At 38.1% G+C, this 15,211-nt stretch overlaps 1 protein-coding gene across 6 annotated transcripts in view; it reads left to right on the top strand.

The window, feature by feature from the left end:
- Window positions 1-15,211, top strand: part of LOC131050980 (protein SUPPRESSOR OF QUENCHING 1, chloroplastic) — a 381,968-nt gene that overhangs the window by 50,220 nt on the left and 316,537 nt on the right. For all 6 annotated transcript variants that reach the window (XR_009358237.1, XR_009358236.1, XM_059207434.1 and 3 more), the window contains exons 7-8: window positions 12,432-12,550; window positions 13,055-13,178. Coding sequence is in view for 4 of the 6 variants with exons in the window: in XM_059207434.1 (XP_059063417.1) it covers window positions 12,432-12,550; window positions 13,055-13,178 (243 nt within the window). In the remaining 2 variants the exon portion in view is untranslated. The remainder of the gene's footprint in view (window positions 1-12,431; window positions 12,551-13,054; window positions 13,179-15,211) is intronic.

Here is a 15,211-nt window from a genome sequence, read left to right as displayed (position 1 = left end):
ACCTAGTTAGAGTTTCATCAAAAATCAAATCATTGCTCCTACATTCTTAGTATTAGGATTAGATCCTCTCTTCGCCCTTATCCTTTTTCCATTTTTTAATCTAAGTTAGTAAGAGCCTGTGTCCAGCAAAGCAGATCGGAAGTTCAATGTAAGTCCCCTTGTGATTCCAGCAAATCACATCATACCACTGGAGCTTGTCCACACGTGGAGACCCCACTAAAAGAACCTTGGAGTCTACCTAACTGATCCTTTACGCGAATCTTCAGCAGTTAGAGACTATTTTCTCAAGAGAGGATAAGATGCCTTTAGGTATTTTATTCTGTGTATGATTGTGTATAAAATACACGTCAACACTACGCAAGGCAAGTTTGCAATCAACAAACCGCTAGTAGTATGGATATACAAATTTCACCATTGATCATACAAATTTCTTCCATTCATCTAATAACATGAAATTAAATTTGAGAAGTATAGAGACCCTGCAAATTGTAGAATCGACACAGAATTCACCATTTCTTCAATGAAGTTTACATGTATTTTGCAACAATCTCCTGGCAACAATCTTTGCCTTCTCTTTCTACTCTACTCTAAAATGCTATCTACTATTGAGCTACTAATTATTGACTATCTCTCTTTTGCTAACTCCTAACTATTCTCTGACTATTAACCTTTACAAATGAAGAGCCAGGGCTTTATATAGGGAGCCCTTTACAAATTGACGACTTTGATTGACTTAGAATCAATGGCTAGGATTAAAGGATAGAAACCCTAATTAGGGTTTGTTATAACAAACTTCCTTAGCCAATGAGAAAATTACATTCCAAGAGTGAGGACCAATAGGAAGTAGGGGTAGGTACACCGAAGTGTGTGCCGTCTTGGATGAGTCAGGTACATTGAATCTGGACATGCTGAGGTGGACCAATCTGGCTGGAGGAATGATGACTGGGATGCCACCTTGTCTGACGTCTGTGTCTTGGTTGATCCTCCTTTGTCCTAATTTGATGAATGATGTCCCTCCTTTACTCCCATGTGCTTGATGAGGCTTCCTTACTGTCAAGTCTTCTTTCTCCTCTGGTAGCTCATATTGCTTTGAAGAGCCTGTAAGGTCCTCCTTTGTCATCATATGGTTCCTTTGTGTAGTAGAGGTCTTGAGGCTAGCTTGCAACTGCTCGAACACTTGAAGTCTTCCAACGCTTTAAAACACCTTGAGTCCTCCTGTATGCATCTGGAACGTCCTTGATGGTGATGGGCTTAGAATAGGTCGTCCTTGTCCTGGCTTGATTTTCCTCCACCTGCAAAACAAACCAAAAGATGATTAAGTACACATGATATATATATCTCACATAGTATTTTCTACCTTAAATCATCAACAAAAAGGCATTAAAATTAAATTCGCTCAAGATCCTCCCCAAGGACAGGCCCTATAAGAATTTCGCTTTGGACCCTTTGGAAGGGTCAGGAGCGAAATTTGCATTTTAGCTCAAATTTCATCATCTCCTTGCCTTGAACTTCTCTTGACCTTTGAATTGCTTTCTCCTGAAGACATCATTGATTTGACCTCCAAAAAGACCAAAAAAGAGGATTTTGCTTTGGACCTTGGCCAAGGACAGGACCTATAAGGAATTTCGCTCTGGACCCTTTGGAAGGGTCAGGAGCGAAATTTGCATTCTAGGACAAAATCTTCACATTTTGTGACCACAACTTGATCAAATGCATGCCTAAGGATGCCTCTAATCTCAATCAACACTAGGTTTGATGCAAAATTGGAGCAAAATAGAGTTTTTAACGATTTCGCTCTGGACCCTTTAGAAGGGTTAGGAGCAAAACTCTTGATTAAGCTCAAATTCCATCATTTCTCTACTCCAAAATGTCTCCCAAGATAGGCACATGCTAGCCTTCTCTCCACCAAGGCTTAGGAATTCATAACTTGACCTTCATCATGAGCAAATTAGGTGGAATTGAGAATTTCGCTCTAGACCCTTTGTTAGGATTCCCAAAGATACTGAGAGGGTGGGGGGGGTGAATCAGTATCTGACCGGTATAAGAATTTACTTGAATTATAACATGAAAAGCACTTAAAACTGTGTGCCGGTAAACCAAAAGTAATGCAGCAAATAAGAACAACAACCACAACATAAGAGACACACTATAACACAATATTTTAATGAGGAAACCCAGTGTGGGAAAAACCTCAGTGGGATTTGTGACCCACAATATTCACTTACTGGCCAATAAAGGAATATTACTGTTTACAATAGGGGCCTGCACATGCAGGAAGGCCATGTGTCTAGAGCTCATTGCTCAATTACAAAAGAAGTCACATTGACTTACAAAATTGGATTATACAAATCCAATGTCTTGTACTGCTTCAGATCAGCATCTACAATGCCAAATTCAGTACCGGTTTAAGCTCTGCAACATACATAAAGCCTTATCCAATATCTACCTTACAATTCGCATATTAGGTCTGCATTAATCCTTCTATCCATTCCTCTACTAAATGATCTACAATGATCTCATACTTATATGAGTCATATTACAATCCGCCAAGTCGGCTTACAAAAGTTTTTACAATTAAATACAAAATACATTTATACAAAATTCCTGTCGGCTAGGGTGTTGGTAATCTTCTTTTTCGGTGCCGGTGAACTGTATGCCGATGTAGAGTCTGCCGGTGCCGGTGCCTGCCGGTATCACATGATTGTAAGGTTGCCATCGATGACAATACCTTCAATCACCTACAATTTCTCATTGGAGTGTGCATTTGCCAACACCCTTTGGAACGGTCAGGAGTGAAATTCAAGATTTGCTTGGTTTTCTTCACCTAGATCTATCCTTCTCACTTTCTATACCTGGACTCTCATCTTTGGATCCCTCTATGCAACACTTTGTTTGACCTCAAAATGGCTTGAAAGGAGAATTTCGCTAAAAACCATGGCCAGGGACAAGATCTATTTAGGATTTCGCCCTAGACCCTTTGGAAGGGTCAGGAGTGAAATCCTTGTTCTAGCTCAAAATCTTGATCATTGGTGGCCACAATCTATTCAAAGGCACGCCTAGGGGTCTTTCCAAGCTCAATCCACCCTAATCCACACTTGGTTTGACACAGAAAAGGAAGGAAAAGAGGGATTTTGGAAATTTCGCTCTAGATCCTTTGGAAGGGTCAGGAGCAGAATTCATGTTCTAGGCTTGACTCTCCATTCCTTCAACTCCAATCCACCTCAAAAGGCAAGAACACATCACGCTACTCCCATCCATGCCATAAAAACCAAGGATTTGACCTTCTCCAAGAAAAAAAAGGTGTTCTTCAAGAATTTCGCTCTGGACCCTTTGGAAGGGTTAGGAGCGAAATTCTAGTTTTAGCTCAATTCCTTCACATTTGATGATCACAAGCAACTCAAAGCCATGCTTAAGGACATCTTCAATCTTGATCCATACTTGGCTTGACACAAAATTGAGAGAAAAAGGTAGATTTTGGGAATTTCGCTCTGGACCCTTTGGAAGGGTCAGGAGCGAAATTCTAGTTCTAGGCTTGACTCTTAACTTCCCCAACTCCAATTCACCTCAAAAGGCAAAGAAATCATTTCACTTCCAAATACGCCCAAGGAACAAGGTTGGTAGTCTAAGCATGGAAGCAAATGAGGCCTATGAAGAATTTCGCTCTGGACCCTTTGGAAGGGTCAGGAGCGAAATTCACAATCTTGGACAAAATCCTCACTTTTCAATGCTTTCAATCACTCCCTAAGGCAAGAACGTATCAATCTACCCCCACCATGTTCAAGGAACAAGGCTTTCAGTGCAAACAAGGAAGAAAAAAGGTGTCTTCTAAGAATTTCGCTCTGGACCCTTTGGAAGGGTCTGGAGCGAAATTCTTTCTTGGGCTCAAGTCCTGGCTTCATTTTCACATTTCTTCACTTCAAACAAGTGTTTTGCCTTTACTCAAGCCTAGGAATGGGTTAGCTCGTAATCTTGGTCAAGGTGGAGTGTCTTATAGAGGAATTCGCTCTGGACCCTTTGGAAGGGTCAGGAGCGAAATTCCTATTCTAGGCTCAATTCACCTTCAAACTGACTTGACTTTGTCTTAGACTTGATCCTAGATCCATTTCCTTCCATAGCCTTGCAAATTTGCTCAACCATTCAATGATTTAGGTGAAGAATTTAGGCCCTTTGTGAAATTTCGCTTTGGACCCTTTGGAAGGGTCAGAAGCGAAATTTGACATTTTAGCCTCTCCGTCAGGATCATATATGGAATATAACATTTAAGTATAAGTGAGATGTCACTTATACTTTAAGTTATATTCCATATATACTGTTAGGATGTTTGAGAGTGGTTTCGGACCTCCAGGAGTTATAATGCAAAATCTAGTTTTTGGAGGATTTTTCAATTTTCCAAACTTAGTCAAATTTCAGGATCAGAATGACATTCCAGACAGCCAAATTTCAGGATCAGGATGACATTCCAGACTTCTCAAGGCGAATTTGCTTTGCCCTTGATGTAAGGGATGGGACCTAGGAGGACATTATGCATTCAACCAAGGTTTGATTTAGCAACTTGAAGTGCGACCAGATAGTACACAAAAAACACCCTAGGAATGATCTAAACTACCCCTAATCACTCAATTGACTTGACCTCTTGAGGAGATCCACTTGACTCAAGCAGAGCCTGCTACCCTAATGAGCCTCCCTGACAACCCTTCAAATGCAAAAGGTCAAAAGACAAGAACCTAAAAGACCTAAAAAGAAAACCCTAGAAAGCTGAAAGTAGGGGTCCCCATTTGCAATGGGGCGATGTGTGAATACATCACAACAGGTCCGCATTCCCACGCGCTCCACCATTCCTATTTCCTCTTCGTGCCATCTTTACACTAGTCCTCCGTAGCTGCAGGTCGGATCCACAGTCCGCCACCCTACAACAAAAATTCTTAGGACAACGCAATCTCTGGAACGAAAGCTTGCTCTGATACCACTTGGTGCAGTCATCGGTTAGGAGGGACCTCAAAAGATCAGTCTAGACCGGTCAGCAAGAGTAAACACAACGGAAACACAAGGACATGATGGAGGCAATGCAAAACAGATTGAATTATATCATGAAAACTGATTACAACCAACATGTAATAACCGAGTTACAGTAACTGGCTCACAGGCCTGCTAAAACATGCTAAAAAATATAGAACAGGTCACAACCGGGACCTCAAACTTAAGATTTCGCTTCTATGTTGTGTCCAACTCCTTCGATACATTCTAATGCTCTATTACAATGATTTATACGATCGAAGGGGATTTGATCGGCCTAGAAAGGGATCAAAACCCAAAGAACAAGACCTAACGTGTAAAACCAACAAGGTCGGCCTCCTACAAAGAAAATCCTCCGAAAAATCCAAAAGACGAAGTGAGAATCAAAGGGAAGGTCGGCCACACGCCAACGAACAACGAAATGCTTAGGGCTCCGCAAGCTACGGAAAGGATCCAGTAGATCACCAATGCAAATAGGTCCAGGCAACCGGTAACAAAAAAGTGTCTCGGAAACCAGTAGCGATAACTTGTTGGAAAATGATCCAAATGCTCCGTGGTTTGGGAATAAAGAAGATGATCAAGTCAAGTCTTCAAGTAAAATCCAACTCCACGAGTTGCGGTGAGCCAAATACAGGAAATACAAAAAGAAATGCTGAAACTGCAAACAGAAAGGAAATATTTTTGGTCGATGCAAGATTGCCATGAACCAGGGATGCTCTTGCATCACTTCTTCACAACAGTTTGTTCTATTCTGGCTAAGAAATCAGCCATGTCATCTTCTTCTGGTTCTTCCACTGCTTGTGTGTTCATTTTTAATCTTTCCCTCAACCATGCAGTAGGCTGCTCAACGCCTTCCGCTAATTGGTCACGTGCAATTCCCCGGAGAGCAAAAATCATCTCTTCTTGGAACTCTTCCTCTTCAATATCTGTGTCATGCTCTGATTCCAGGATTATGGTGCTAGTAGGAGATGGTGGCTGTTCATCTTCTTGATGGATTAATTTTGCATTTTCCTCATGAACTGAAGAAGGAATTTCTATTTCAACCAATGATTCATCAATATTTAATATGTATTTCTCATCCCTTGATGTGGCGGAATGAGATGGTTCTATCCTCTGCCTTTTCTGAACAGGTTCTTCAATTTCAATTGCCTTTCCCTTCCTTTTGGTATTCTCGCTTGGTCTGGCATTTTGTGTTGCTTCTTCATTTGAAGAATATCCTTCTGCTACTCCCATCAGATTATAAGTCAAAGTTATATTTTTCTTATTCAACCTTTGACATTGTTGACCAACCCACCACCTGGTATATTTCATCACTGGTCTCATTAGGATGGTTAAGTCTGCATGATCTGGCTTTGACCACTTGATATGAGGAAGGGGTGCATGCACATCAAAGCTGGGCTGAGTATGTTCTCTGTCATCTTCCAGCTGATCAGGCACAAGGAAAGGTCCGGTCATTCTGATGAAATTTACAGATTGCCTGGAACACATTCTTTTCTGATATCAAATTCATTTTCTGCATTTGCCCAATAGTCTTCTATATCCACTATATGTCTGAATCTTTCTTCCTTTGTTGATCTGATGTTATGGTGAGGATCAAAATTAGCTCTGGATTGGTAGAAGGTAAAAGGGTACCACTGCATCTCTAGCCTAGCACTTTCAGCTACCTGTGCTGAACAAGATTCTTCCATATTTCCAATAAAGAATGGAAATGATACAACTGCCTTTTGCCTTGTTCTTTTAAAACTCTGATATGTCTCCAATTGTCTGAGAACTTCTAGCAGGACCATCCTGTTGGTTGGGTAGATTGGCAATCAGTAAGGACGGCCGATGAAACCTTGTATTCTGATATAGGTGAACTTTGAAAATTGGATAAACCACGATCCATATCTGCTGATCAAACTTTTGGATTCATGAGAAAGTCGGTTGTGAGTGCCTCCTTGCAGCATTCTGGTGACGTACATCAGGAATGCGTCATGGGTTCGGAAACTCTTATCCTTAAGCTGCAGCTGGGGATAACAATCGTATGACTTGAACTCATTCTCACCATTCCCTACTATGCCCTTACAAATCAATCCTGAATCTCTGTAGGTTGCAACCAATAGATAGATTATGTATGAACTCATGTGGAATGCCTTCGTCCTATCCAAGCTGATCAATTGCTCATGAAGATTGTCACTAACTATACGTGACCGGTTGAACAACTTGGTTCCTGCAGTGATCTCGTCCATGAAATAATACATCCATGTTTGGAACAATTGACCCTTAGAGCTGCCCATTATTCGATTCAGTAGCAGGATGAGATCTCCGTATTCTTCTTTGAAGAATGGACGCAACAAATACTTCGGTACTTTTCCTTGAGGTCTCTTCTTCTCCAGCCAAAACTTATTTGCATTCGCAGCACAGAGTTCAGACTGACTATCATAAACCCTCTAAGCTTGCTCCTTAGTCTTATAGGTGGTTTTACTGTGCTTCGGTATGCCAAATGTCTCTTGGATGGACAATTCTGAAAGATTAGCCAGGACTTAGTCTTATAGGTGGTTTTATTGTGCTTTGGTATGCCAAAGGTCTCTTGGATGGACAATTCTGAAAGATTAGCCAGGACTCTTCCATCTGGTGCTATAATTTCTCTCGACTGTGCTTTATAGTGCAAAGCACATTCGACTATCAATTCAGTACATTTCTTGGTTGGTGGAAGTTAAGCTGCCTGGAAAATTCCATTCTGCATCATCTTGCGAGCGATCGGTGTAGGAATGTGTCCATCATATTGATACATCCTTCTCTTGAACTCTTCCATATCAACATGCCTAAGATCTATGTCGGTGATATTCTTCAATTTGGATTTAATTTTAGATTCCTGCTGCACTCCCTTGCTGGCGAACTTCATTGCTATCTGCAAAACACATGAAACTTAATATTATTTCCAGAATTTAATTTTGATTTTTAATTCTCCTTCCTAAAATTGAAAGTGAAGGGTTTGGCCAAGAAATTGATAAAATTAAGACAGAAGGGTGTGGAAATTCAGTCATATTGAGGTTTTGAATCCTCTTTATGACTGAAATTTACCTCTGATTTTGAAAATCTGTCCTAAAATCAAAGAAAGTTTTTGATTTCTTGACCTCTGACACTTAGAAATTTTCACTTCTGGACAATTCTTCAAAACTTTAAGAGAGAACTTCTCTTCAGAGCTCTCCAAAATTTTCAACCTGAATAATGAATTATGAAAGTGAACTGGTTGAAAATATATAGAGTTTAGGGTTCTTAAATTTAGATGTTTTTGATTTGTTTTATTGTTTTGTTTTTTTTTAAAATAATTTTTAATTGTTTTTTTGTTTTTTTTGTTTTAATCTTTCCAAAATGGAAAGTTTTATTTCTTCTCTCAAATTCGATTTTTGAAAATTTCTCCAAGTGTTGAAAATAATAATTTCGAAAATTTTGGAAAATAAAATTATCATCCAACTTGCTGGTTTGATTTCATGTGAAATGTGATCAGAATCTTATCCTCTTGGTATGGCAAATTTGTCCTCAAATTTCAGGTCTCTGGCTAGGTATCTTCACATATTCCATTTATGCCTGGATAATTGGAATAAACTTGCAAGGGTTTGGTCAATTTCTTCATGTCTTACAATTTTGTCTCAGTCTTTGATGTCTTGGTATGCTTCATGGTAATGGAAAGTTTGGATAGTCACATGTCTTTGACAAATTTCTTTTTGGATTGTGCTTGAAGACTTTCCTCTTGGCAAGGCAAAGTTCACATCTTCCTTGGACAATTTTTCTTTTATTTGTGCTTGATTTAGTTGGATAAGACCTTGGACATGTCTCATTCCTTAGCAAATTTTGGATGACTTTATTCGGGTAGACTTTCCACATTTTTGGACAGATTTCGGTTCATGTTTCATTTCTTGAAAACAAACTTGGGAGGCTTGGAATATGCTAAGACATATTGTCTTGCATTGTCTTGGATCTGATCTTGGAAGAACTTTTGGTCAATTATCTTTAGGTGAATCTTCATCCATCATGTTTTGGTGAGCTTGGACAGTCATGTATTTCTTTTATCTTGGACTATTTTTCTTATACTTAGTGAATTTTGGAAGTTGTTGTGCTTGCTGTCCATGGTGAATTTCAAGATGGATCAGACAATTTGTCTTTGGCAAAATTTACTTTGTCTACATGTGATGCTCTATTTGCCCAACCCTAGTTGGATTTGGATCATGAAAAGTTTTCATGCTTGTATGTCTTCTTCTTGATAGAATTTACAAGCTTTGGACAGGTTTGTATTATACTTGGAAGATCATCATGTGTATCAATCGATCTTTCTCTTTCAAGGCGGGTTTAAGAACTTAGAATTTTTAGCAAACCCTTAATCTGTTACCCTCTACCTTACTGATCATGATTGCAGCAGTTGGACAATGTGAATTCAAGTTACTTCCTTCTTGACAGGGTGGAGTTTATTCTTCCTTAGGCAAGTCCACTTTCAATTTGCTGTCTATATGTATCATCTTGCAGATTTGAAAGATTTCTGAGGAGTCCATGTGCAAATTTGAATTCTTTTCTCAAGGTAGATTCAAGGATGATTAGTGGTTGACTCAGAATTTTATCAACAACTTCATTATTTTATCAGCAAACCTTGTTAATGGCGAACTTGAACCTTTTGATTGCCCTCTCCAAACCCTAGGACTTGCCTTATTCCTCCTTTTGGAAATGATCAAGGCATAATTTACACCTTCAAACTGTTATCAATGGCAAATTTTGAGGAGAATATCAAACTTACTCCCTTCAAACCCTTGAATTTGGTTTACTTCTGCAAAGGTAATCTGATAATATGATCAGATTTTTGCATGAATCTGTTAATCTTTATGCCTGAGATCTCCAAACCCATAGACATGCTTGATTTCTCATTCTTATGGCAGATTCTGAAGTTGGATAATCTGATCATGCATTGAATCTACTAGCTTTTCTCAACTTTGGCGAATTTTGACAAAGTTTTGATGCTTCCTTCTTTGCTATACGAACTTCTCCTTGGCAAACAAAGTATTAATGAATGGGCATCATGTATTTATAGCTTCTTAGCGATTTCTAGAAGCTTTGTGTTTTATTCTATCTTTAGGAAATTGAAACCCTTTGCCTTCTTCTAGAGGTTCAAATTTCATTACTTGGCAAATAATGAAGTTTTAAAATGAAATAAAACCTTGTTTTATAATTTTCTTGGAGACTTCTAGAAGCTTTATCTTATCCTCTTGCTTGTCACACAAGGAAATAAATTTAGGAAGTTTTAATGCTTTCTTCTAGCAGTTCAAATTTCTCCTTGGAGGCTTCCATCTAATTTTAGAAAGTTTTGTTTGCTTTAAATCTCCTTCTAGAAGTTCAAATTTTAGGAAGACATGTCACATTGCTTTATTGCTTTCTTTGCCAAGTCATCATCTTTAATCCTTTTGGAATGCCATGTCATCTTTCTTTGCTATGTCATCTTTCTTTGTCATGTCATATTCAATTTCGCCTAAGTGGGCCCTTTATTCTTTCTCCAAACTTTGGCGAACTTTGTCCAAATTTCTTGTGACATGGTCAAACTTGCCTAGGCGAATTTTGAAGGTATGATGGACAAGGCGGACTTTGAAAATTCCTTGACATGTTTGTTTATGACTTGGACGAATCTTTGCCATCTTTATTTCATGCCATAATTTTAAGGCGGACTTCGAAAGTGTTGGACATAATTGCATATACCTAACCATTTTTACGCCTTGGTTTCTTGTTTGCTTAATCTTGAGCAGGGGTTTGTTAACTTTCACCATGAGTTAGTTAACCTTTGGTAGGAGTTTGCCATCCGTCGGACAATTTTTCTTGGACATGAGGTGCACTTCGAAAATTGTCAGACATTTTTGTGTCTGAATAAGCTAACCTTAGGCAGGAGATGAGTAACCCTTGCCATGGGTTAGTTAACCCTTGGTAGGAGTTTAACACTTGTCGGACAATTTTACTTGGACAATTCTCCAATGCCTTGGCAAACATTGATTGTGCTTAAACATCTTCCATACTTTGACATTCTTGTATGATTTGACTGACCATTTGCCATTCCATTTGCCTTAACCTTGAGCCTTGTCGAATTTGTCTGCCATTTTTATTTCTTCAACCTGGGCGAAATTTTTAATGTGTCATTTCACTTGCCTTCTTGGTCAACAGTGTTCATGCCATGTTCATACCTTGCTGGTTCATCTGGACAAAAACCCTAATCTGGATTTCCATTTTTCTTTTTGTACTTGGAGACCTCATTTCTAAAATCTGAGAACATGGGTACTGATATTATAATTGATCTTCTGGAACAAAACCCTAATTAGGGTTTGCATTCTGCTTTTTACCCTTAAAGACATAATTTTCAAAATTTGAGAACATGGGTAGGAATAATTTGGCATGAGGATTGAAACCCTAATCTCGAAAAAAGCAAAAAATTTCAGACCCTTGCTTTTTACACTTAGAAACAAGATTTTCGAATCTGAAGACATGTGTAGGATCAAAATGACCTAAAGAACAAAACCCCAATCTCAGAAAAAAACAAAATTTTTGAAGCCTTGCTTTTTATATTTAGAAGCAAGATTTTCGAATCTGAAGACACGGGCAAGATCAAAATGACGTAAAGAACAAAACCCTAATCTCAAAAAAAACAAAATGTTCGAAGCCCTTTTTTTTATATCTGGAGGCGAGATTTTCAAATTTCGACAAAATGGGTAGTAATAAAATAGTTCAAAGAACAAAACCCAGATGTCACTTTCAAAAAAAGCAGAAAAAGCAAACATTTCTAAAAATAGCAGGTTGATAGAAATGACCCAAAGCAATTGCGATCTTCGTCCTTTAGACCTTCTAAACACTTTGACAACACTCAAATTCAATTCTGAGCATAAATTCTCAGTCTGGCCCGGATGACCTCAAAACTCTTAACTCTTAATTCTCTCAAAATGAAGGTTTATGAAAATGCAAAACTAAGACAACCTAAAAAAATGAAAATAGGGGGTCCCCATCTGCGATGGGGCGATGTGTGAATTAGCTCACAACACCTCCTTTCTTCTTTCTTAATTTTGTAATAAACATGTAATTTTCCTAAAGTTTTAGTTCTGAATTAAACTGATTGTTCCTCATTGAAATTATTGTGACTGGGCTTGTCATGCACAACCATAACATCCTGAAACTTTGCAATTTTTTCAAATCTTTTGTTTTGTAAATTATCCTATGAAATCTGTCTTTCTAATGGAGGTGATGAAATTATTTGATCATAGATGACATTCTATACAGAGATGGACTCTTAAAAATCTTTGCTGTTTGCTACAGTCCCTTTGATATTGCTGTTGTTTTAAGAAATTCACAAGTGCATACCAAATAAATTTTGTTGATTTTCTTGAATCTCTCTTTGATTTAAAATTTAATGAATACAGGTGCATAGCTGTGACAACCACACTTTCAGAGGAGAGGCTGACACAGGCAGGATCTTCACTAGTCAGAAGGGACATAGGCAGCATTTCTCTGAGTGACATTCTCAACAGTAGAAGCCCTGGTGATTAGAGCATAACCAATATGATTTGTAATATTATAATGGTCGCTTTAAGGACACACCTATATCAAGTTATTTTTGTTTGCCCTGACCTGGATATATTAAGTGACAGTTGGCTGTTGGGGCAAAATTTATAAATGTCATGTAAATGTGGACTACTGAATGGTTGTAAATTTGTCAGCCATTTTAGGAATAAATTTCCTATAAGATTCAATGTTCACTTGCTAGTGCTTGTTATTGTTGTAAAGAATCTATTTTCTTGTTGAATTAAAAACTCATGATCATGTATCAGACGCAGACTTTTGGCGTTCTCTGCATACAATATTTTGATTCTAAAACCAAATCTGCAATCTTATCAGTACAGCATTTGGAATTTCATTGCTATCTTCAGAGTTTTTCAATGTTTAATGAGTTCAAGCTGAAGACCTTTATGCGTCCAAGGAGAAACAACTAGAATGAACTTGTTTACATTCTGTCAAGATTTCTGACTTTGGAAAGTTATTGCAGATGAGAAGATTCATGTTGGTAACCAGTGGGAAGTTGAAGAGAAGTCTTCAGCAGAAGGAAGCAGTGTTGTAGATATTCCATATGTAGGATTGTTGTTCAATGGAGAAATATCATTGCCTGGAGGGTAAGATACAACATCAAATTACAACCAGAAAGTGGTAAAAAGAAAATCATTGTCATATGATTGAAGAAATATAATGGGCATGGCCATGTCTTCTCCATGATAATCTCTTTATGGAAATAGAAATGGTACATCTTATTTATTGTGAAAATTTACCACTTTTGTGTATTTGCTAGCAAGCATGTAGCAATTATTGAACCATTTTTTGTATTTGGTGGTCAAAATATCTGTTAGATTTTCTTCTTACGGTTATAAGGTAGAATTAAAGCTTATTGCATTTGTTAGATTTATCTAAAACTAATCTCCTTCATATAAACTTATTGTTTTTTTTCTCCTGAATGCCTTTAAATATGCTTGCTCTAATCTATCCAAATTTGGGGCAAAATCAAGCTGATAGAAGTAGTGGTTATAAATCTGAAGCCATAGTTCTATATATTCATTTGATGCCTCTTAAGTGTTGTTAGTTCCTTTTAGAAGACCAATGATGTTTTATTAGAAAATAATTAATATACATGCAAGTTCACAAAGTCTTAAAATTGAATGAGTACCAGAGAAAACACATTTCAAGAGCTTTCAACTAAGCCAAATCTTGCTTCGTCTCTAAACCTTCCGAGCCTCCTACTTGGCTCTCTCCCCTACATTGAAGGCATTTCATCCAATATTTCAAGGATTCTTCTTAAATAGAGCCTTCATTTTACCTTCACACCCATTTTGAATTTGAGAACTTGTGTACCCTCTCTCAAAGACTTGGGATTCATCCTTCTTGATTAATGTGTCTACAAAGTTGCCTATTAATGTGGCACACTAGGTATATAGGTGAGTTGGGGTGCTTGTTTAGCACTAGAATCAAACAGTATAGTTCCAACATTAGACATGAATGGGTGCTTAAATCAGCCCTAATTGAACACTCCTCACCACTAGACACTAAATCTATTTGGAAAACACCCAAGTTTTGGTCGAAGGAAACAACTACGTCAAGAAAAAACTGAAAGAGACCATAGAAATTAGCAATCAACCCTCTAAACTCAATTATAATGATGGGTGGAGTATAAGTTTTTCTCAGTAGGCCTTGTCGACTAGCCTTAGAAACCACTTCCTCCCCCCTTCTTGACTTCTCCCCTCCACGATTTCTGGCCTTTCCCTTGGAGCTCCTTCCCTTCTCGCTTTGGTTCTTCCTTTAATCCCCCTCTCAACCTCTTTTTGACCACCCTTTGTCCTCCTGTGTGGAGTCTCCCCATCCTCCTTTTCCCTTCATATTGCCCCTGGTTGGGCCCCCACCCATTTCTTCCCCCATGAGCCTTCTCAATCTCCTCCATCCTACTCTCACATTTTCCTAGGTTACCTTGGTCCCTTGTTAGCCCCTTCTCTTTTTTCATCTCTCTTTCTTAGTAGTTGTTCCTTTGGGAATGTGTACTAATTCAATTATTGTTTTCCTTGTGCTTGTGTTTCTTAAGGGGTGGTAGGTACCTAATCTTATTATGTTTACATAATTGGCTTCATTTTTATTTTCTCTCTCCTCCTCCTTTAGTGAACCATGAAGTATGTCTTCCTGATTTTATCTTTTTTCTTTTAGACTAGTTTGTGAAGCAAGGTTATTATTTAGAAGTTTAAGTACCTGTTTTTATTTTGAAAGATTCCCAACCAGTCTGGACTGAAATTATTCTTGCTTTCAAGCTGCTGTAATGATGTTTTATAACTATTTTGCTGATGGTTTTTGATCGTGTTTGTTTTCAATAGCTTGCATAGTGTTTTCCCATAATTAAATGCCAATAAACCAACTCTTGGAAAGCAAAATGCAAGAATACGATTGACTGATTTAAACTTCAGAATTCTGATTTCTTATGACAGCAACATAATAACTTCCAGAATCTAGGAAACTATTCCATCAAGGCATAATGAACATACCAGGAGTCCAACGCCCAGCTAGAAGAGGGAATTTATTGAATAATCTTGAATAAGTGACAATGGGTGAGAGCTCAAAGACGTCCAATGACTCCAAAGGAGTTTGTTTGCATAAACATTAATTACTAAAAACA

Source organism: Cryptomeria japonica, chromosome 6 (assembly GCF_030272615.1).
Source record: "Cryptomeria japonica chromosome 6, Sugi_1.0, whole genome shotgun sequence".
Lineage (NCBI taxonomy): Eukaryota > Viridiplantae > Streptophyta > Pinopsida > Cupressales > Cupressaceae > Cryptomeria > Cryptomeria japonica.
Note: the sequence above shows the minus strand (reverse complement) of the source record. Positions and strands in the feature narration are given on the sequence as shown.